Source organism: Moschus berezovskii, chromosome 10, assembly GCF_049115385.1.
Source record: "Moschus berezovskii isolate FMDL1 chromosome 10, NW_MosBer_1.0, whole genome shotgun sequence".
In the NCBI taxonomy this organism is placed as follows: domain Eukaryota; kingdom Metazoa; phylum Chordata; class Mammalia; order Artiodactyla; family Moschidae; genus Moschus; species Moschus berezovskii.
The window spans coordinates 46,270,039-46,294,854 of NC_142469.1; the positions used below are offsets into that span (position 1 = coordinate 46,270,039).

Genomic DNA, 24,816 nt, shown 5'->3' on the forward strand with positions numbered 1-24,816 from the left:
GAGTCTGAAGTACTCTGTCCTTGGAAATGAGATGTGCGATAATGGGGAGTGAGGAGTGGAGGGAACTCCCAGGTTTCTGACTGGAAGACAGTTTTCCACTTGGGTGGGACAAGGACTACTTCAGGGCAACATGCCAGGAGACAGTGCAGGAGAATCAATACTATAGGATTCAGTTTTATGCAAATTGAACCGCAGCACTTACAGCCTATACAACACCACTTAGTATCAATATCCTGTCACAGTCTTTAGTAATCATTTATCTGTTATTCTTGTGTCCTCAGATAAGCTGCAGCCTCCTCAGGGGCATGTACTATTCTATAACAGTGCTTTATACAAAATGACAATAATATAATAGCTATAATAACATAATAATAGGAATAATAGCTATCATTTGCATGCTTACCAGACAGTTTTCTAAGGGCTTTGCATGTATGAACTTATTTAACTCTGCCGACAATCATGTGGGAGAAGGCAGTGGCACCCCACTCCAGTACTCTTCCCTGGAAAATCCCATGGATGGAGGAGCCTGGTAGGCTACAGTCCATGGGGTTGCTAAGAGTTGGACACGACTGAGCAACTTCAATTTCACTTTTCACTTTCATGTATTGAAGAAGGAAATGGCAACCCACTCCAGTGTTCTTGCCTGGAGAATCCCAGGGACGGGGGAGCCTGGTGGGCTTCCGTCTATGGGGTCACACAGAGTCAGACAGGACTGAAGTGACTTTCACTTTCACACATTGGAGAAGGAAATGGCAACCCACTCCAGTGTTCTTGCCTGGAGAACCCCAGGGATGGGGGAGCCTGGTGGGCTTCCGTCTGTGGGGTCACACAGAGTCGGACATGACTCAAGTGACGCAGCAGCAGCAGCAGCAACAATCATGTGAGGGAGTTGCATGAAACTTTGTTGCTGAAGACCATGAAAAGCATGTTATGTTCTGACAACCATAGCATTAAGTGTTAGAAGCTAATATCTTGTCTATGTATTTATCTAGGGATCACTCTGGTGTAAGTCTTGAAGGCATTACTTTTCTGGGTACCAGATATTTGAAATTTTACTGTATCAGTTGAGGAATGTTATATACCACACTAACCAATATCCACTTATTCCAGAATATCCCAGATGATTAGTGAGCCATGACATTTGTTCCATATTTCAGTTTTATAACAAAGGGGAATCTTTTCTTCCTTAGACTGTTAGAGAAGATGAAAACATGAGTGAGGAAGAACCTGATAACAATGAAGATGATATTGATAACATTCTTGAAGATGAATTTCCAAAAGATGAGGAAGTCATGAGTGAGGAAGAAGAAGAGCAGGAAATTGATGCTCTCGAACGCCTGAGGGGTGAACTCGGAGAAAAATTTGAAGCAGATATGAGTAATTTACAAATAATACAGGTTATTACTTTTTCATAATTCAAAAATTAGCATGTGAGAAGGAAACAAAATCAATTTGGTTTATTCCTTGGTTTCTTTTTAACATTTCAAAAGAAATGTGTATTTTTAGGGGTTAAGTCCCTCAGTACCACTTACAATTATAAAAACTAGTTAATAAATCAAGGGCAACAAGGAAACCATGTAGGGTCAAAAGTTTTAGCTATCACCAGAGTCACCTGGAAGTTTAAAAGTATTTGTTTTCTAGACTGAAGTAGTCTATGCACTGTGGCTGAATACTACCAGCCTCCTTCCCACTAAAAATATTTGGTTTTATGATTTTTCTGATCAGGAAGAGTTTGAGAAGTTTTTGATACCAGTAATTCTCATTAATGGATCTCGGAAAATCCACATTGTCCAATACACATTGAATACAAAACTGAAACCACTGGTAGAGAATCGTGCAAGCATTTTTGAGAAATGTTATCCAATATCATCAGGCCTTGCCCAGAAAATGCTCAGCTTTACCTACAAGTATATAAGCTCATTCGGCTACTGGGACCCTGTAAAGGTAATATCAGCAAATGCATCTGAAAGTCACATTTCTTCTTTTCTTTCTTTTTGAAGTGTGTCTGAGAAGAAGATAGCGGATAATTTTAAAAACTGTAAGCATTATACAGTATTCTTAAATAGCTGTAAAAAATATGTGTTGTTGTTTTGCCTTTCTGAAGTAGGAGAATTACTTGAAGGGTATACCTTTCTTTCATCTATTTCTGTAGAGATAATTCAGTTCCAACTTGATTCTAACTCTGCAGCAGCAGAAGTTCGTAGTAGAAATATTTTCAAACTAGACATCTAGTGAGTTGAGCTTCAGCACTAATTTGCTATCTAATTTTAGGCAAGCCATTTAAATTCTTTGATTCTGTTTCCTCACCTTTAAAGTGGGAGAATGCCATCAGGCCAATGTGATCAAATGCAAGAATATGAAGTCCTCTGGAAAGTGTGAGATATCAAACAAAATGTGCCTTTAATGTTCGTCACAAACTTACTGCCAAGTAGGATATTTTTATGTAGTGTGGACAAACAGATTTGATGTAATTGGAATTCAGTGACTTCAAATGTGGGATGATTTTCAATAAATTTTAAATAAGAACCTTCTAGCTGCTGTTCCAGTCCCTGGGAACAGAGCAGTGAACAAAACAGGCAAGGTTCCTTTTGTGATGGGCTTTATATGATAGCTGGATTGGAGAGGATGAACAGGCAATAAATAAGTTAACAAATAGGTTCTAGTCAGGTTGTATTAAGTGCTATAAAGACAGTAAAGAAATGCCTTGTAAAGGTATACTGGCCCTCTTGACCAGTGTACCTTCTTTCCATCAGTGAAGTAGCACAGTAGTACAGTGGAGAAGACATGGCTTCTGGAGTCAGACTGCCTAAGTTTAAAACCACTACTTCCTAGTTGAGTGACCTTGGACAAATTACTGAACCTCTCTGAGCCATTCCTGTTTGCACAATGGGAATAAGAATAGTTCCTACCTCACAATATTATTACGATGATTAAATCAGTTAATTATTGGAAAGTGCTTGCAACCGTGCGTGGTTTCTTGTGAGTGCTCAATTAACATAAGCTGTTATTATTAATGGGCTTCCCTTGTGGCTCAGCTGGTAAAGAATCCGCCTGCAATGTTGCTATTAATATATGTTCATTACATATTGGTAGTTGAGTTGCTAAGTTGTGTCTGACTCTTGAGAACCCATGGGCTATAGCCTGCTAGGTTTCTTTGTCCATGGGATTCTCCAGGCAAGAATACTGGAATGGATTGCCATTTTCTTCTCCAGGAGATCTTCCTGACCCAGGAATCAAACCCAGGTCTCCTGTATTGCAGGAGATATGTATATAAAATTATATAATATACATGTTTATGTGTATAAATAATACATATATAAAATATGTATAAGTAGCTCAGTTGGTAAAGAATCCACCTGCAGTGCAGGAGGCCCCAGTTCTGTTCCTGAGTTGGGAAGATCCCCTGGAGAAGGGATAGGCTATCCACTCCAGTATTCTTGGGCTTCCCTTGTGACTCAGCTGGTAAAGAATCCGCCTGCAATGCAGGAGACCTGGCTTTGATCCCTGGGTTGGAAAGATCCCCTGGAGAAAGGAAAGGTAACCACTCTAGTATTCTGGCTTAGAGAATTCCGTGGACTGTGTAGTTCATGGGGTTGCAAAGAGTTGGACATGACTGAGCGACTTTCACTTTTACTTCATAATATGCATGTAAAATATATATATAAAATTACATATTATAATATATAAATACATACATTAGAATAGTATAAATACATTATAATAGTATAAATACATTATATAACAATATATATAATATGTATAATATACATATTATATATGTTTTATATATATAACGTATATAATAACAAAATATACAATAGTATAAATTATACATTATAACCATATACATACAACATTATAATAACAATGTTGTTATTAATATGAATTACTCTTATTGGTCACTGATAAAATAAGGAGGAAGGGATACAAAATAGAGCTATATGCATATCACTTGAAATCTTCTTGGTTGATACTGATACAGTCATTTTCAGTTCTACTTAATTGTGATATTAATATCTTCTTTACCTTAACCATAAGGGTGTCAAGAGGAATCTTTTTAAATATCATGCTAAAATATAGAAACTTTAGGACAAGTCCCTCCATAAATAATCAGATAAAGTTAAGCATGTATTAGGATCACTTAGAAAGCTTTTGAAAACTAGTCATATCCTAACCGTCTCTTTGAGATGGGCAAGAGAGGGGAAGAAGCAGGCAAAGTCTGAACCCAGGGCCCATGCCTGAACATAATTGCTGCTGCTGCTGCTAAGTCACTTCAGTCGTGTCCAACTCTGTGCGACCCCATAGACGGCAGCCCACCAGGCTCCCCCGTCCCTGGGATTCTCCAGGCAAGAACACTGGAGCGGGTGGCCACTTCCTTCTCCAATGTGTGAACATAATTAGGACTGCACAAAAATGCCTTGTGAATAAATGAGTGCATGGTCACAGGAAGGCTTTAAGCATATAAATAATCATTTTTCAGGGCTCTTGGGAATCTTTCCAGGTGCCTGACTATTTGATGTTTCAGATTTGATGACACCTTGGGTATTCTGACCTATAGAGGAGAAAGATACATGGTAGATATTTTGGGAAATAGCAGAAACCATCGTAAGAATTCATAGTTAATTTGAGAATTTGAAATGGAACATTAAACTTTCAGCTTTTCTTTTACTACCAAATGTAAGAAATAGAGCAGACATTCCAACCCCACCCCTAAGCTGCTTCTTATCCCTAGCATTTACACTCAGCCATGAACATCACTCCAGCTCAAAAATGATGATGCTGATAACTCCATTTACCCGTGACAACTGACCTGGTGTAACTCTAGGAGTGTGTGTTAGTCACTCAGTCGTGTCCGACTCTTTGCAATCCCATGGACTGTAGCCCACCAGGCTCCTCTGTCCATGGAATTCTCTAACCCTAGGGGAGAAGCAATATTACCATACCATACCCACCTACTCTGTCAAGTCCAGGGATGACTGATGCTGGGTCATCTGATGATGTAAAAAAAATATCCATTAGTTACCCATTTATCATCATTACCAGTGCAAAGATGTGGGACCGGTCCTTCCTGTCCATTCCATACCAACACGTTAGGCTGCTGTTTTGGTGTATTTTTCCCTTTTGTGGCCACTATTTATAGTTATGTGAGTGGGATTTTGTCTATATAAAAATGTAAAAGAGAAGTCAGTGAGATTTGTCTGACCAATATACTCCCAAAGATATCCCAGGACTCAACCTGCCATATTGGGATACCACATACTTTAGTCTGTCTATGCTGTCTTACTGAAATGACATATTTGGACAGCATATTGGAATGCTGTATTAGTCTGCATATGCTACCATATTGGAATACCACAGACTTTGTGACTTAAATGACAGAAATGTATTTTCTTACTGTTCTGAAGGCTGGAGTCCAAGATCATGGTGCCAGCAGGGATGGTTTTTCTGGTGAGGTCTCTCTTCCTGGTTTGTAGATGGCCTTTTCTCACTGTGTCCTCAATGCTTTGCCTTTGTGCTTATGTACTCCTAGTGTCTCTCTTCTAAGGACACCAGTTCTCTTAGATTAGAGCCCCATTCTTATAACCTCATTTAACGTTTGTCATCTTAAAGGTCCTGTCTCCAAATATAGTCACTTTGAGGGTTAGGGCTTCAAAGCATGATTTTAGGAGGGCACATTTCCATACATTACACCACCTTAGGAATGGACCTGTTTGTGAAGATAAATTGGCCCATGAATATATCCGAACACCTTTACACTCCTTGGCAGAAACATTCAGTATACACTAAACACATTATAAAGGAAGTAGAACTATAATTGTCAGAAACAGACACCCATTAAAGAAAAACATTTCTTGCATGTGAGGATAAAATAACTTGTTCTTTTTACACAGTTTTAATATCAATATTCAATTATAATTAGTTTTCTTGTTCTATAAGAAAGATTTTACAAATTTGTTTTTAGAAATATATTTGGGGGAAATGCTGTTTAAAATAAGGCTAATTTGTTAATTCAATTGTGTATATATTGCAGCTAAATGAGGGAGAGACCATCAAACCAGTTGAAAATTCGGAGAATCCACTTCATCCTGTAATCCATCGTCAGTATATATATTTTTTATCCAGTAAGGAAACTAAAGAAAAATTTATGAAGAACCCAATCAAATATATCTGCCAACCCAAACCTAAGCCTACTATCCCCATTAGGATTGCAATTCTGGGGCCTCCAAAATCTGGAAAAACTACAGGTAAGGGTGTGTCTGCCTTTGCTATACTTAAGCATACAAGAATCTCCTGAAAACAAGGACTACTTTTTTTAGAAAACTATCAAAACTGACTCAGTAAGAGACAGAACAACTAAACAAACCAATAACCACTGAAGAGAAGACATTCAAAAATACAGCCCCACTCCAAAACAGGCCAGGATCAAATGATTTTGAAAGGAAATTATGTCAACCTTTCAAAAACTAAAAATTCAGGAGATACTTCCTGTGATTTTATAAACTTTCCAGAGCAAGGGAAAAGAAAGTAAGCTGTCCAATTTATTTTCAATTTTTTTAAATTAAGAATATAGTCCATACAATTAAAAAGGTATAAATACAAATTCATTTTTAAGTCAGCATGACCCTGATATAGAAATTAAACAAAGATAACATAAGAAAAGAAATTACAAACTAATATTATTTATAAATATAGTCAAATAACAGTATATTAAGATTTTATTTGCATTAAAATTATATTTAAAATTTATAAATATAATCTACTGTATTTAAAGAGTGAAAATTCATTATCTTAATCATTGCTGATAAAGGCATTTAGTAAACTGTAATGTTTGAATTTGCTATATATTTTTTAAAACAAGTAGTCCAACAATAGGTGAGTGTGGTATTTTAAAAATGACAATGATAATCACATGACTAGTGGTTGGTCACAATGAGAATAAAATGGGAAAGGATAGATACCAGAAATATTTAAAAGGAAAACAACAGGACTTAATGACTGATGGCACAGAAAATGAAAGGAAGGGATGAGGTCAAATATTGATTTGTCACCAGAAATAATAAGAGAGTTTCGTGTTTTAGCTCTTCAGATGAAAAGTGTATTTTAATGTACATTGACATTTAAAATAAGATCCTCCAACACAGCAAAAAGTAACATGTATACAGTACAGTCAGATTTCTTGGTCTTTGTCAAAATAGAGGCTAATTTTTTTTAACAGAATCCCAAATTGTAAAAGTTTGTTTTTATAGCTGAAAAATAATGGGTCTGACCCTAGCGTTTGTGGCAAAGTTGAGGTGAAGGCTTCTGCAGCTCTCACAGGGGCATCCCTCCCAGCTGCCCTAACTGGCCAGTTAACCTGTATCCCCATGGGACCAGGTGAGTCTCAGTGTCCTCTACACACCCTGTCTCCAGACCAGGAGGAGGCAGGGTTTGTCGACTCCATCAGAGCACACCTGCACTTAACAGTAACTGGACACCAAAGAATCTGCCTGCCAATGCAGGAAACATAAGAGACGGGGTCGATCCCGGGGTTGGGAAGATCCCCTGGAGGAGGGCATGGCAACCCACTCCAGTATTCTTGCCTGGAGAATCCCCATGGACAGAGGAGCCTGGAGGGCTACAGTCCATAGGATTGCAAAGAGTTAGACATGACTGAAGCAACTGAGCACACACACACACAGAAGCCTAATCTTTGGCCTCACGTAGCAGAAGCAGAGACTGTGGCCGAGTCCTTTTTCAGCCAGTGGCAACAATCGTGTGCCCTTGGACAAACCATTCCATTTCAGTGGGCTGCAGTTCTTTCACCTGTAAAACTGGAATTTCAATACCCACTCTCCACACTTGATGGAATAGTTGAAAATATCAAATAAAGTCACAGAAGAAATACTGCCTTATAAACTGTAAATTATTAATAAAGTGTCAGATACACCACTATAATTTTTAGAAAATAAATTTAAAACATTATATCCTAGAGGCTTAAGTGTACTTAATTGTATAGGGTAAGTTATCCTGATTGCAGCCTGAAGTCATAAGTGTATAGGTAGGGAAATACACTATAACCTACCCAATGACACAAGAACATTGAATTGTTATTTTGGACATAAAAAGACCAAATAGTAATAGTGCACACAGGATGCCTTATAAAGCTCTCAAAATTTTTGCTACCTTGTACAGAAGGAAAAAACACTTAAATGGTTTGGTTATGGAAAAACCTAACATAGTTGGCTCATTAACCAGATCTGTCAGCCACATACCTGAAGCGCTAATAATGACTGACCTTTGAACAGTATTAATTCAATGAAGTGAAGTGAAAGTGTTAGTTGCTCAGCCACGTCTGACTCTTTGCAACTCCATGGATTGTAGCCCACCAGGCTCCTCTGTTCATGGAATTCTCTAGTCAAGAATACTGGAGTGGGTAACCATTCCCTTCTCCAGGGGATCTTTGCGACCCAGGGATTGAACTCAGGTCTCCAACATTGCAGGCAAATTCTTTACCATCTGAGCCACCACCAGAGAAGCCCATTAATTCAATAAAATGTAGCTATTTTTAATTTTTGAAATTTCTTTGAGGAATGTGAAGATTAACTTGCTGTCGTTGTCAATTAACTAGAATCTGAAACTAAGGTTACAGATGGGTTTGTAAAACAGAATAAGTTTAAAATTTTAATGTTTTTCAGTTGCCAAAAATATTTCAAGTGAATATGGCTTAAAGCGTTTGTCGATAGGAGATGCTTTGCGTTATGTATTAAACAACCAACCAGAGACAGAGCTGGCACTTATGCTAAATTGGCATCTTCATAAAGGAATGACAGCACCTGATGAACTGGCTATTCAGGCCTTAGAATTATCTCTGATGGGAAGTGTATGTAGTACCGCAGGGTAAGTGGGGGCCATAGGGGTGGGGAGAGAGTGGGAGGGAGTTAAATTTTTAAGAAATTGCTCATTGGAATTAATTAAAGTAACTTAAACAGAGTTTAAAGTTCTTGCAAAGGGTGTGTGATCTGCTTCTCAAAGTCTGGGCACCGATATGGTTGCATACTAATAATTTAATTTTCGGTCAGGCTAAAATTCAGCTTAAACACTCACAGGCCAACTTCACTCCCAGCAGCAACCCCTGAGTCGTCCCAAAGTCTCCAGGTTTACACAGTCTATAAGAGACCCAAGTAACTTCTACAGCCCAGTAGAACTTCTCACTGCCCGATGGAGTGATGAAGGTGTGGCCTTCCCCTGCTCCCAGATGGTACTGGTCCAATGGAGACAGTCTCTCACCAGTCCAGTCTCTGCACAGGTAGCAGCGCCCTTCCCTTAATGCTGCGTTTGGACAGGAGAGCCCTGTGCTTGAAATGGTCTTTAGTTTACCCTCCTCTACTCAACCATGACTCCCCCAGCATAGCCACTGGTCACATCCAGTAGAAAGTAAGTGTGTTAGTCTCTCAGTCTTGTCTGACTTTTTGCAACCCCGTGGGCCGTAACCCACCAGGCTCCTCTGTCCATGGGATTTCCCAGGCAAGAATACTGGAGTGGGTTGCCATTCCCTTCTCCAGGGAATCTTCCTGACCCAGGGATTTAACCCGGGTCTCCCGCATTGCAGGCAGATTCTGAGCCACCAGGGAAGCCCTCAGGGAAACCACCCAATAGTAAAAGCCCATAAAACCTAAGGCCCTGCTCTTGAGGCCAGGGCATTGACTTAAAATCTTGCTGAGTCACACAAAGTTGTTTTATATCAGGAACCTCCTTGTCCTTCCCTACAACTGGTCCTTAATCAAGTCCGTAACAGTTCTCCTAATTCCTGTTATGGTGGGGAGCAGATTCTGGAGTGTCAAGTATCCACCACACCCACAACCCCATCCCACCAAACCCCCCATCCCCCCTGCAGAGAAAGTCCTGGGACTTTCTAGCAAAATGAGTTACCTCCTTCCTGAAATTCAACTTTCCATACAAGAGATCTTACTGAGGGCTACTGTGGACTCACAAAAGTTTTATTTCACTTTACTACCAGGACAGTGACTGCCCAGTCACCCTGAATTTCCCTAATCCTGAGGGCCTCTCAAGTGATCTTTCACAGGACAAAGAAATTGAGCCATTAAAAAACCAACAATGGCAGCTGCATACATTCTCTAGCTGGCTTTCAGGCAATGTTAATTTATAGTCCTCTCAGACATGGAATGTAGAACTAGTTAGTGCCTAAGTCTGGAGAGCACCAAGGTAAGATGAACCAGCCCTTCCTGGTGACCGGCAGCCAGCATGCCCAACTTGGCCACCTCAGACTTAGAAATTTGCAGATAGCCTTTATTCATCCTGCTGATGACACTCATTACCTTAGACTGTTGGACTAACAAATTCTCTATCATTTCTGCCTAGAGGCCTGATAGGTCCAGATGGAATGGTTCTCTCCAGAGACCACAGGGCTCTCTCACCAGCTCATCTCCCCTTCCACACCCAGCCTCCTTATAGAATTTTACTACAAAAGCAAGTTTAGAACACAATGTTTCCCATATTTGCTTAATCTCTTGCTAAACTACTGTTAATTATGCAGAGCTTTTTTTTTTATTTTAAAACATTTTAATGTACTTAAAATCTTGATTTACAAGACATCTTATCTTACACTGACCTTTCTGTACAAAAAATTTTACACAATTTGCTATAAAATTACAATATTAAGATCAGAGTTGGGTAATTCTTCCCATGCCAGGCATTCTATTATAAGGAATGTGAACTAGTCTGCTAATTGCTTTACACACTTGATCTACAATCTTTAAGATAAATCTAAGGGTTAAATAGGGCTTCCCTGTTGGCTTAACTGGTAAAGGATTTGCCTGCCAATGCAGGAGACACAAGAGACGCAGGTTCAATCTTGATCCTGAGGTCAGGACGATCCCCTGGAGAAATAAATGGGAACTCACTCCAGTATTCTTGCTTGGAAAATCCCACGGACAGTGTAACCTGGCGGGCTACAGTCAATGGGGTCGCAAAGAGTTGGACATGACCAAGCACGTGTATACACACACAAGGGTTAAATATGATTATTTTTCTATTATATTTAGTATTTACTACTTTACTGAAAACTGAGGCTCAGAGAGGTCAGACCCGGTTTCAAATTTAAGTCTGTGTGCCTCCGAAACCTATACTCTTTCCACTGGCCCACCTTTAGACTAATGTGCTCTGTGCTGTGCTTAGTCGCTCAGTCGTGTCTGACTCTTTGTGACCCCGTGGACTATAGCCCACCAGGCTCTACTGTCCCTGGGGATTCTCCAGGCCAGAATACTGGAGTGGGTTGCCATGCCCTCCTCCAGGGGATCTTCCCAACCCCGGGATTGAACCCAGGTCTCCTGCATCGCAGACAGATTCTTTACTGTCTGAACCATCAGGGAAGCCCAAGAATACTGGAATAGGTAGCCTATCCCTTCTCCAGGGGATCTTCCCGACCCGGGAATCGAACCGGGGCCTCTTGCATTGCGGGTGGAATCTTTTACCAGCTGAACTACCAGCAAAGCCCCTCTTCCCACTGTTTCATGCTTAGAATAATAGCACCAATTAAATAACACAAGGTTCAAAATATTATGTGTAATATCTCTCAAAGTCCATCAAAATCTAGCTCTTTGATGCTAAGTATATGAATCAGAGCTGTGTCTGTATGTATGCAGCCCTCTTCTGGCTCTTGGGCTGACTGGGGTTAAAAATATAGAGATAAAGGGAGTTCTCTGGTGACCTAGTGGTTAGGATTCCAAGTTTTCACTGCCAGGGCCCAGGTTCAGTCCCTGATTGGGAAACTGAGATCCCGCAAGCTGCAAGGTACAGCCCCCTAAAAATATATATGTATATATAAAAGAGGGCAAGGTGACAAGATAAATCAAGTTACGTAAGGAATGGAATGGGGCTAATCCTAAAGACAGACTTTTTCTGGAAGACAGAAAGGAAGGTCTGAGAGTAAAGAAATCTGGAATTTTTATTTTCATGTTTCTCTTTACTAGTGTTGTCATTGATGGATACCCTGTAACTAAGTACCACGTGAGTCTCTTAGAAGCTAGGTCAATCATCCCCATGATTATCTTTGAGTTGGATGTGCCTTCCAAAGAGATTTTCAGAAGATTGCTCCTGGAAAAAAAAAAGGAGTCAAGGTAATGTATGTGATGAAAACAATGATAAAAGAGTGAACATTAACCATCCAGAAGAAGAAACAGGTTTTTAACAGCTTTTTCCATTCCTTCTCTGATCCTCTCTTAGTTTGCCTTATCCATTGCACAACAGCTCACAGATTATAGCTGTTAAGAACTCAAAGTACCGCAAAAATATTGGTGAGATTAGGCAATATTATGAAGTACAACATCAGAACTGGTATGTGATTGATGGCTTTCACAGCAAATGGTGGATATGGAATGAAGTCATTAAGAAGGTTAAAATGGTGAATAAATACATACAGATATATATGGAAAGAATAAAAGCAGGTAAGAAGACCTATAACTCTGAAAACAAAAAAATGTGAATTTGAAGTCTACGCATGCCTGATTCATGTTGCCATAATTCATTCAATTTGAACATTTGTTCCCTTAATCAGTATTTAATGAGCCTTAATCAGTATTTTAAATGCATATTATTTCCAAGTTATTGTGGGCATGTACATTTGTTTCAGACACAACTGAGCGACTGAACTGAACTGAACATTTGTTTTAATAAATGATTGCCTCTACTCAACCTGTCATATACTGAATGTCCATGTGAACCTATTACATAAAACAATACACGGTCTCTCACTAGAAGAGTTTACAGTGTTTGGAATGCCACATAAGAAGTTAGTTTCAAGAATGGTAGTTATATGAGGGGAGGGGTCTGTGGTATGACACTTAGGAAAGTTTTGTTTAGGTATCTAGAATTAGTTACTTTGAACTATTTACATAATAAAACTGTATTATTATATAAATGCTGATTCTCTTAAAAAACCTTACTTGAACATAGAATTTTTCTTAATCTGTATTTGGAATCCATGAAAGAAAATGATTGTATACTCCTAGAAGTTTCTTGATTTTTCTCCAAAAGTACACAAAACAGACGGAAAGTTATCAAACAAAAAAAAGGAAAGTTATCTACAACTCATGTCTCTAAAAAGAAGGATGACGCCAAAGACTTTGTCTGGAGGGGTTTCACAGACATCTGATGACTTTAACTTTGGAAAATAGGGAGAAGGTATACGGAGGTATGAGGGATCAATGTGACAAAGAGAATATTGTACAAGGGAAAACGCAGTGAGGATTCTGATAATAATGGCATCATTGAATCTTGATTTGCTTCATTATTTGGGCATCCCCAGTATCTCTGGTTCTGTTTGCCTGCAGATTATAAGGCATGAAGATAAGAGTGCAAGTGAAAAGAGAAATGAGTTTTAGAAACCCACTCCCAGTAAGTTCTGGATAGCATCACACAAGTAAAACATTCCACACCTGACTTGGAAAGAAAAACTTGTGCCTCATTCATCTTGCTGTTACCCTGCTTCACCCTTCTTGCCTCAGACTTGGTTGCCTGAGAAGAGACTCAGGATGAAAAGTTGTATGCAGAATCTTTATCAGGAAGTACTCTCAGAAGTGGGCTTCCCAGCTGGCGCAGTGGTAAAAAATCTACTTGCCAATGCAAGAGTCACAGGAGATGTGGGTTCAATCCCTGGACTGGGAAGATGCCCTGGAGGAGGAAATGGTGACCCACTCTAGTATTCTTGTCTAGATAATGCCCTCTGGCAGAGGAGCCTGCTGGGCTACAGTCCACAGGCTTGCAAAGAGTCAGACACGACTGAGCATGCATGCACACTCAGGAGTAGAGTTGGCAAATTAAGCAAATAAAAATATAGGATACCTGGTTAAATGTAAACTTCTGATAAATGACAAATAATTTTTTTAGTCTAAGTATATCCCAAATGTGGTATGAGACATTTTTATACTAGAAACTGTTCATTATTTATCAGAAATTCAAACTTAATGGGGCAACCTGTGCTTTATCTGTCAGCTCTAATCAGGAGATACACCGAGGCTAGTAGACCTGGCAGAGGGAGACACTAGCCTGCAGTGTGGTGGAAACAGAGGCCTTGGGAGGCCCTGCAGGGAAGCAGTGGAGCTAGGAGGGACCTTGAGAATTTCCCAAACTGAGGGGAGAGGCCAGGCTTTATATCCTCCCATTGACTTGTCTAAAGGTCACTCTGGGAGGGAGTATATGCTGTAACAGGGGCAATTCCCAGTGCAGCTACGAGCCATCAACACAGATATTTTCAGCAGCTGGGGGATGGGTGCATCAGCCCTGATGAGGGATCTGGATGGGACACCACGGTATCCACCATGTTATTCCAGATACACGTGCCTCTGCCTGGAAGAGTTTAATTAAAACCACCCTCTTGCTTTTCTGCTTCACCTTCTACCTGGTAATCTGTATCTGACTATTTGAATTTAGTATTGATTTAGTGACCAATTTATTCTCACTAATGAGATAGAGCGAGGTCAGGGCCAGAAAACCAAAGAGATTCCTCCTCATTCTGTCCCATTCCAGAAAAGGATAGATAGACATTGTCAGATGTCATTAAGAATACCCCAAGAATCAGAAAAAGATATTTGAGTGTCTTTTAAGACTTGGAATGACTTGATTCTAAATGACTCTGTCACAAAACCTATGAGGTGAGGTCAGCACATCTGAGCTAAAGAGTAACACACAATTATAAAACTATAGTGCCATATAGTATGATATTATAGCACTATATAATAGTTTATACTTTACCAACACTATTATTATACCATAATACTGTGCATTATAGTACTTTGCTGCTGCTGCTAAGTCACAATATTACACCATTATAGCATTATGCTGCTACTGCTGCTGCTGCTAAGTCACTTCAGTCGTGTCCGACTCTGTGCAACCCCATAGATGCAGCCCACCAGGCTCCCCCATCCCTGGGATTCTCCAGGCAAGAACACTGGAATGCATTGCCATTTCCTTCTCCAGTGCATGAAAGTGAAAAATGAAAGTGAAGTTGCTCAGTCGTGTCTGACTCTTAGCGACCCCACGGACTGCAGCGTACCAGGCTCCTCCACCCATGGGATTTTCCAGGCAAGAGTACTGGAGTGGGGTGCCATTGCCTTCTCCAATTATAGCATTATAGTAGTATAATATTCTTTTTAGGAAAGAACCATCTTAGCCTTTTCATCTGTATCATATACAATGGATGGAATCGTGGATTAGTTTGTTTATTGCTTCATAATAAATTATTCCAAAATTTAACAGTTTAAAACAACACATACACACTCCCTCACAATTTCTGCAGGTCAGGAATCAAGGCACAGTGTAACTGAGTCTTCTGCTTCAGTGTTTCTCACAAGGCTACAGCCAAGGTGTTGGCCAGGATTAAGGTCTCATCTGAGGGCCTGACTGGGAAAGAATATACTGTCATACTCATTCATGTATTGCTGACAAGATTTTGTTCCTTGAGGGTTGTTGGACTGAGGGCCTCAGTTTCTTGCCAGCTGTTGGCCAGGGGCCACCTTCAGTTCCTTGCCATATGGACCTTTCCAATATGGCATCTTGCTTTACCATGTAAACAAGACAAGGCAAGAAAGAATGCCAAAAGAACAGAAATCATAGTCTGTTGCAACTGCTCTAGTTACCCAAGGCTGCCATAGCAAATTACCGCACACTGGATAACTTAGACAAGAGAAATATATTTTCTCACAGTTCTGGAGGCTAGAGGCCCCAAATTAAGGCGTTGGCAGGGCTGTACTCACTCTGAAGGTTCTAGGAGAGACTCTCTTCCATGCCTTTCTCTTCATGTCCAGCATTGCCAACAGGCCTCTGCATTCTTTGGATATAGACACATCACTGCAATCCTAAGGATCAATTTTATGCTTACACTGTCACATAACAAACTAAACTATGATTTATGCTTCATAATTTGAGTTAGTGTTCCTTGGCATAATTTTTTTAAAAAAGAAAATTTTCACTGGTGAAAAGAACCATTAAGAAAATATATCAGGATCAAAATTTACTCATTATAACTAAGATGTATAAAGAAGTAATTTTATTTTCTGTAAAATCTAATTTTGCTTTGAGTCTCCATTCTAGCAGAGTCCTGGTAAGACAACTCAAACTTATCCATTGAATGAACTTGGGCCTTTTTTAAAAATAGACTCTTTAGGGTAAACCTGGTGTTGGAGTAGACTCTTGAGAGTCCCTTGTACTGCAAGGAGATCCAACCAGTCCATTCTAAAGGAGATCAATCCTGGGTGTTCATTGGAAGGACTGATGCTAAAGCTGAAACTGCAATACTTTGGCCATCTCATGCGACGAGTTGACTCACTGGAAAAGACTCTGATGCTGGGAAATGTTGGGGGCGGAGGAGAAGGGGACAACAGAGAATGAGATGGCTGGATGGCATCATCAACTCTGTGGACATGAGTTTGAGTGAACTCCGGGAGTTGGTGATGGACAGGGAGGTCTGGCGTGCTGTGATTCATGGGGTCGCGGAGAGTCGGCCACGACTGAGTGACTGAACTGAACTGAATCACTTTTGAATTAAATGTTTCTTTCTCTTTCTTGGATGCAATCAGGGAACAGGGAGAGGTTTATGTCAGCAACATTATGTCAACAAACTATATGTACTTCCTGAAATCTATCTCACAGAAAAATGTTAAATATGTAGCATATTCATGTGTGTGTGTGTAAGTGGATATGTATATATGTGTGTGTGTATGTGTATATAGTATATAACATAGTTTATAATAGCTAAGAATTAAAATCAACCAAAATATTTATCAACAGATAAGTGATTGAATAATCTATATGTACATTTATACAGTAGAATACTACACATAAACTAAAAGGAATTAGGTAAATCATATAAACTGAAATGGAAAGATGTCAAAGGCTATAACTAACTGATAAAAGCAAGTTGCAGAATAATATTTACAGTATAGTGGCATAAGCATCCTATCTGCAAAAAAGATATACATGTGTATATGCAAATGTATAAAAAAATCTGAAAAAGATACAGACTCAACAGTGATTACCTCTCAGGAGGGATGTTGGATTGAGAGGATGGAGGCATGAAAAGAAACTTTTACTTTTTACTCTGTTTGGAATTTTACAATGTGTACTCATTGGTATCAGTTCAGTTCAGTCGCTTAGTCGTGTCCGACTCTTTGCGACCCCATGAACCACAGCACGCCAGGCCTCCCTGTCCATCACCAACTCCCGGAGTTCACTCAAACTCATATCCATCGAGTTGGTGCTAGCATAATTGAATTTATTTTCATTTTGAAAATGATTGTGTTTTCTGTGAAAATATATATTTATAACAACAGTTAATTTGTTAATAATAGGAAAAGCCGCCTGCATTGACAAGTTATGTATCTCACCTGAAGAACTGATTTCTCGCCTGGGCGAATTTGGACAATTCTGCCCCGTCAGCCTGGCAGAATCATATGAATTAGTGGATTGCTCTTTAAATGATTCCTTGGAATTTGCAGCAGAGTTCAGAGGGCACTATTATAAAATGAGTTCTCTAGAGAAATTGAATGTAAGTTTGTTCTTAACTCCAAATATTTACCAGGGAAAGAAAATACCTGTCTTAGAATTCATCAGACAGGAAGGGGTGGGCACAGCTGGGAACACCAGGAGCTGGGGACCAGGGACCCCACCTTTGGAAACTGTGATCCTTGGGTTCAACTCAGAGGCCAGTCCTAAGACTGCATCCCAAGACATATTCTGGCACAAAGCAGAAGTTCAGGGTCGGTGATGGCTCCTCCACCTGGGTCAGCATAAGAGGTAGGGAAACCCAAGAGAAAGCCCAACCATGGAGGGGATACTGAGCATCTGAGCTCAGCCCCAGAGTGGGCATCCAGGACATTCCATTCAAAGGGTGCAGAAGGGAATTCAGAATCAGTAGAAATGACTCCCTTGTGCTTTAAACTTTCTTCTATCACTTTAATCTCCTGGGTACTTTATACTTCTATTTAATGGAACATAATACAGATTTGTTCCGGTATTCCACTGACCATAATATGGTGACATAAAAGATTGTAGTTGAAAACTAATCAGGTGTCTCTGAACATTTTATTTTCCTCTGAATAATCTGAATTTTTTATCACTTTATAAAGAAGACATTACTTTCTTTCTGCTTGAAAGAAAGAAAGTGAAGTCGCTCAGTCGTGTCTGACCCTTAGCGACCCCACGGACTGCAGCCTACCAGGCTCCTCCATCCATGGGATTTTCTAGGCAAGAGTACTGGAGTGGCTTATTTACATGATAATCACAGAATTTTAAAACTGGAAATGACATTAGAGACCATGTGCCTGGTGTGCCCCCTCCATTTTATAGTGTGATAACTGAAGCTGGAGAAGCTAACTCACCCGCCAAAGTGCACCCCCTAGTTAGTTATACTGCAGGACAGGCAGACAGCAGGGCAGGTGACTATGCACTCCGGTGTCTGGCACATAGTAAGAGCTCAACAAATGTTTTCCAGTATAGGTAAATGAGTGAGTGAGTGAAAGTATTAAAAGAGAGAGACTGTAAGTGACGTCACTTGCAGATGCTACTGTGAGGAACTTCCAGTCAGGGAAAGAGTTACTGTAGTGCAGAAAGCTCCTCTCGGTTTGCGGGACTGAACATTGCTGCTAAAAATGGGAAGAGCAGCAGGAGCGCCTCAGTGGGTTTTTGTTGGCAAAGTATTCCTGTTTCAAAGAGTCATGTTGCTGTCATCTTTTTTTATAGAAATTTTTGGACAATCCAGAATTCTACGTACCTCCATTAGCACCTCATCCACTCCCACCTACTGACATGATCCCCAAGAGGCTGACACTGTCAGAGCTGAAGAGCCGGTTCCCTAGGTGTGCTGAGCTCCAGGGTTACTGTCCAGTGACTTATCAGGATGGAAGACAAAGGCAAGTCCTTGCCCTCGTGCAAGTACAGCCCGATAGCTCTACTTGGAATAAGTGGTCTATACAACAATTGTAGCATTTTGATCAAAAGGTCACTACTGTTTAACTGGAAAGTATTGTTTTTCTTCCTTGAGCTGCGATGATAGAAAAATAAAATATTTATGACATTTTATTAACATAGCTGTCATTGCTGTTGTTCAGTTGCTAGGTCATGTCTGACTCTTTGCGACCCCATGGACTGCAGCACACCAGGCTTCTCTGTCCTTCACCATCTCCCAGAATTTGCTCAAACTCATGTCCACTGAGCCAGTCATACCATCCAACCATCTTATCCTCTGTCACCCCCTTCTCCTCTTGCCCTCAGTCTTTCCCAGCTGCATATTAATTATGCAATACATAGTTGTTTTTGTTTGTTCCTTTGTCTTTCAGATACGAAGCCCTAGTACCGGGTAACATTCACTATGCTTTAGAATATCGTGATCGTATATATATTTGTGAGAGCAGAGAAAAACTTCAGAAATTTTTGAGGTGAGACCATTCACACAAAGTCACAAATATTCATTGAATATCTATGTTAAAGGCACTATCCTGGGACAGAAAGATAAGTGAGTTTACACACACTTATAAAAACATACATATACGTACACATATACACACACATAGCTGAAAGGGGCAGCATTTATCTACTGCCACACATTTCTGTTTTTCACAAGAAGTTGGAAACCAAATTTCTTCTTATGTTTATCTGATTTTTAAACTTCTGTGACTGATTCAGTTGTTGTTTTTTTTAGGGGCTTCCCCATGGCTCAGATGGTAAAGCATCTGCCTGCAATGCGGGAGACTTGGGTTTGATCCCTGGATCAGGAAGATCCCCTGGAGAAGGAAATGGCAACCCACTCCAGTATTCTTTCCTGGAAAATTCCATGGATGGAGGAACCTGGTAGGTTACAGTCCATGGGGTTGCAAAGAGTTGGACACGACTGAGTAACTTCACTTGCACTTCAGTTTTTTAAAAAATGACAGTGTGGATCAAATCATAAAGGAAAGGAGGAAAGTGAAGTCGCTCAGTTGTGTCCAACTCTTTGCAACCCCATGGACTGTAGCCCTACCAGGCTCCTCCGTCCATGGGATTTTCCAGGCAAGAATACTGGAGTGGGTTGCCATTTCCTTCTCCTGGAGATCTTCCCGACCCAGGGACTGAACCCCAGTCTCCTGCATTGTAGGCAGATGCTTTACCGTCTGAGCCACAGGGAAGTCCATCAAATCATACATGCAGCTAGAATTTGTGCAGTGGTTTGTGACCTCTCATGAAACTGTTTGAGGAAATTTAATAGTAAAATGAGAAGAGACATTAGCTGCTGAAAGGAATATAGGATTGAAGGAATAAGGTGGTTTTTCTTTTTTATCTTCTTTTTTCCAATGAGAAAGGTATGAACATGTTTAAATGCAGGTACATGGGAAGGATCTAATAAAGGAAATGCCATGAAGGTGGAAGAGAGTTATCTCTCTACTGTTATTTAAGGTTTCTAGAGACAGGGTGGAATAGGCATCCATAGAAGGTGTGGAGATTGATCTTAGGTGGAAGGTAAGCTCTGCCATGGAGAAAGCAACCTGTGTGTGATTCTGCTTGTGGTGAGCAGCCGAGGACGTTCTGTTCTGAACACTTCTCTTTGTATAGCCTGGCACCTTGTGTTGGGGGGCATGCCTGAGAGGGTTACTAGTGTGAGGAGAATTGTAGAACAAGATAAAAACAAGGTCAGCATAGGAGTTGCTTCCCTTGTGGCTCAGCTGGTAAAGAATCTGCCTGCAATGCGCGAGACCTGGGTTCGATCCCTGAGTTGGGAAGATCCCGGGACAAGGGAAAGGTTACCCACTCCAGTATTCTGGCCTGGAGAATTCCATGGACTGTATAGTCCATGGGGTTGCAAAAAATCAGACATGACTGAGCGACTTTCACTCTCACGTTTCACACAGGAGTTACGTATCTTGAAGTATCTTGTCAGTTCAAAATAAAAGTGTGAGGATAAAAGTATATAAAGAAAGTTTCATATAGGTGCTGTGAAGCAAGAACATTGAGAAGTGGTGAGCAGGGCTAGGGCCCCAGGTGGAGTTGGTGGTCACGAATTTCTAGGAGCTTCAGTCTTCCTGCTTCTGTATCATTTTCTCCACTCAAGAAAAATGAGTAATGAACATTATCTTTTAGTTGCCTCTTGCATATCTATCTTCCTGTGTAAACACAATGAATACATTTGTGATCATCCATTTAACAGATTTGGTATTCGTAGGTCGCCACAGAAATACTGGAATCAGAAGCTTCCTTACAAACTTCCCCCATTGAAGGAACCAATGTATCTCACCAGCCTGCCTTTGCCTGGATATCTGGAACAGGTTCGCTCACATGGGTTTCTCTGTTTAAATATTAGAAGACTACATCTATCTCTTCTTCAAAAATCATTTTTATTTTGGTAACAATGAAATTAAAGGCAGAGTGTCCTGATTTTAAGCTGCAATTCCACTTTTAACCTATTTTGGTTTTGAGTAGTTGTGAAAATAAAATGTAAGTCCCCAATTCCATAGCTAATTCCCAAATAACTGCACTAAAGTGAAGAAAGAGTAGGATGTTAGAAAATTATTTACATTTGACATGTAGTTTGTTTCTTATTTTGAAATTTCAGTGTCTGTAGAACTTTTCTGTAATGTGAAATAGGCAAATTCAGTCTCTGAGAGGTTCCCCTCCGCCCCCCCCACTTGAAAGAGTTAAGATGTCACCACAACTGAACCACCAAACACATATTTTGCCCAAAATCTGGATGAAGCTATCTACTCAAGTCACTCTTATTTCTCTAACAATAACACTTTCTAAATATAGTCAGATGTATCAGTCACCAACCACTATTTAAAAGGGCTTTTTAAAAAATTCTATAAAACAGATGCCCAGGGCACAATTTTATATGTTTCTTACAAATTCTTAACCAGTTTTTTGTTTTCATCTCCCCTAGATGGTTAGCCTTTGATCAAGTTTAATATCGAAAGGCAAGAGGACACTCACCCAGAGAAGAGTATCCTCTTTGCCTGCTCGGGGCCCCAGAATCTTGACTGCAGTGGTAACTGTGGTCTCTGGAGTTCCCGGGTTGGTGGCCCAGGGTCCTGAGAGTAGAATTTGGCCAGTTCTGAGCAACGGAAGCAGAGATGGGCCAAGACAACTCCGTGTCTCCTTCTTTCAACTTTTTTTAAACAGAAAATGTCAAGCATATAAAAATAGAATTGCATGATGAAACAGATGTATCCATCACCTAGCTGGCACTAAGCCAATCTGTAGTTTTTAATTTTTCCTAATTAAATGTGTTTTGTGTTTCTTTCTGTAGAGCTAAGTGCCCACTCCAGTACTCTTGCCTGGAAAATCCCATGGACGGGGGAGCCTAGTAGGCTGAAGTCCATGGGGTGGCTAAGAGTCTGACACGACTGAGTGACTTCACTTTCACTTTTCACTTTCATGCATTGGAGAAGGAAATGGCAACCCTCTCCAGTGTTCTTGCCTGGAGAATCCCAGGGATGGGGGAGCCTGGTGGGCTGCTGTCTATGGGGTCGCACAGAGTCGGACATGAATGAAGTGACAGCAGCAGCAGCAGCAAGTGCTCATTTAACTATCTTTTTAAGCTCCATCCTCAATCCCGAGGAGGCTATTTGAAGGAAAGAATAGCCTCTTTATCTGTTTGCCACAAGAAAAGAAAACAGACTCAAATATACACATAATTTGTTCCCTACCTGCAGGGTATTGCAACTGCTCTAATTAAAGCCATGAATGCAGCGGGATGCTTAAAGCCCAAATTCCCCTTCTTAAGTGTACAGAGATCTGCGCTACTTTATATAGCACTTCATCTGAAAGGTATGTCTCTTTTTTTGCTAGAAATGATATGCTACTCAGAACTAATTTAGCACTAATTGTGATAAATAGGATTGTCAGACTGGGTTGGTCACTTGCATGTGTGTGTGTGTGTGTGTGTGTGTGTATGTGTGTGTGTGTGTGCTGGTAGCAAATATTTTAGCAAAACTGAGTTTCTAGTTTTTAAAGCAGGTACCATGAGTAACAAAACCAGCTCTCAATAATCCACACTGTACAAGAAGGTGAATAGTGACAATTATGATCTAAAATAGAATAATCCCCAAATCTTATTTTGGATTTAGATATCTTCTAGGTCAAACTGTGTAGCTCAATCACACGCATAGTTCTCCTTCTCTTTAATGATGCACTAACCTAACAGAAAACATTCACAGTCCTGTAAAATTTTCTGCAGCCTTTAATCCCAATAGTTCTGAATATACAAGAAAAAAATACAAGAAGAAGATGGAGCAGTTTGTGGAGAGATGTGAACTCATTACATACCTGAGTGCCAAGATGACCGAGAAATACAAGGAACCTCAGTTTAGAGCCATTGACTTTGATCATAAATTACAGACCTTTCTCTCTCTTAGAAATATAGACCCAGTCAATGGTTAGAATGTTTGTGTAACTGCACCCAAAATCTTAAGAGTTACCTGAAAGGGATAAAAGGAAACAGATTGAAAATCTGGGCCTTCCCTCCTGAGTGATACGCCTTGGCTTCTAGACTTCCAATGAATTCAGAGCTCTGCCAGCCAGGAAGGAATATTCTTCTGTAAGCCTAAGTTCTCATATACTTGTAAAGCTTATTGCTCTTTGCCTGAACTTTGATGCTTCAACAAAAATTATTCCATTTAGAATATTTAGGTAATGTATTTGACTTAATGAATCCTTTATTCATTTTCCTTTTTAATATTTTTATTAGAGAAGTCCGTCTCTGTTAAAGAAACTTATGCAGTAAATGTTAGAGAGCTTCAAGAAAAGAATTAACATTGCTGTAAATAAAATAAAAATATTGGTTACACTTTTAACTTAAAGAGTTGTTTCTAAACTTTGTGAACCTAAAAATACTTTCTCCCTTTCCCAACAAAATAAATGGATTTAGAGACAACTAAATGGCTGCTGCTTTTCTTTTTCTCAAGTATTCAAGGAAACACATTTTATAAATTATTTTGTAGTTAGAAATCACTGGATACTTGAGGATGAATGCTAGAGTCTTTTTATATGACATTATCAAGACATATACACTAGGGGAAAATTACTATATTGAATTTGGATGAGATTTTAAAAATATCAATTTTTCAGCAGGCATATAACAAACCTGGAATGTGAAATAGCAAGACTGGCTCTTTTAAAAAATAAAAAATACAACCATTATCTTATTTAACCTTAGGTAAATCTCAGTTTCTATGAGCTTTTGTCTCTTAATCTCTAAAATGAATGATTTAGCTTTTTTTTTCAGCTTTACTAAGGTGAATTGACAAATAAAATTCTATATGTTTAAACCGTACTACATGATTTTGATGTAGTTATACATTGTGAAATATTTACCACAATCAAGTTAATTATTAATAACACATCCATCACCTCACATCATTATTTCAGTGTGTTTCTGTGATTGTGTGTGTGTGTGTGTGTAATAAGAATACTTGGAAGAATCACTCTTTTAGGAAATTTCAAGTATTATTATTACAGTATTATAAGCTATATTTACCACGTTGAACATTAGATTCTCAGAATTTATTCATCTTATGACTGAAAGTTTGTACCCTTTGATCAATATCTCCCTATGTGTCCCTAGACTCCTTGAAACCACCATTCTACTCTCTGCTTCTATGAGTCTTTTTTTTTTTAGATTCCACATACAAGTAATACCATACAGTATTTGTCTTTCTCTGTCTGGCTTTTTTCATTTAGCATAATGCCCTTCAGATTCACTCATATTGTCTTTGATATCTATAATTTCAATATTAATTAAAACTTAGAAGCCTGTTTTAGATTTATTTTGTATATTTCATAATAAAACAAATTTTAAAC

The 24,816-nt window shown here is 39.6% G+C and overlaps 1 protein-coding gene across 1 annotated transcript in view; it reads left to right on the forward strand.

Annotated features, from left to right (window-relative positions):
- The window catches only part of AK9 (adenylate kinase 9), a 124,232-nt gene extending 100,353 nt beyond the window's left edge, over positions 1-23,879 (forward strand). The window contains exons 30-41 of the mRNA XM_088840638.1: positions 1,191-1,397; positions 1,726-1,944; positions 6,032-6,245; positions 8,676-8,877; positions 11,970-12,116; positions 12,223-12,443; positions 17,343-17,539; positions 18,733-18,902; positions 19,329-19,427; positions 21,185-21,287; positions 22,671-22,785; positions 23,195-23,879. Of these exons, the coding sequence (XP_088696764.1) occupies positions 1,191-1,397; positions 1,726-1,944; positions 6,032-6,245; positions 8,676-8,877; positions 11,970-12,116; positions 12,223-12,443; positions 17,343-17,539; positions 18,733-18,902; positions 19,329-19,427; positions 21,185-21,287; positions 22,671-22,785; positions 23,195-23,397 (2,097 nt within the window). The 3' untranslated portion in view covers positions 23,398-23,879. The remainder of the gene's footprint in view (positions 1-1,190; positions 1,398-1,725; positions 1,945-6,031; positions 6,246-8,675; positions 8,878-11,969; positions 12,117-12,222; positions 12,444-17,342; positions 17,540-18,732; positions 18,903-19,328; positions 19,428-21,184; positions 21,288-22,670; positions 22,786-23,194) is intronic.
- Positions 23,880-24,816: the final 937 nt, after the last annotated feature.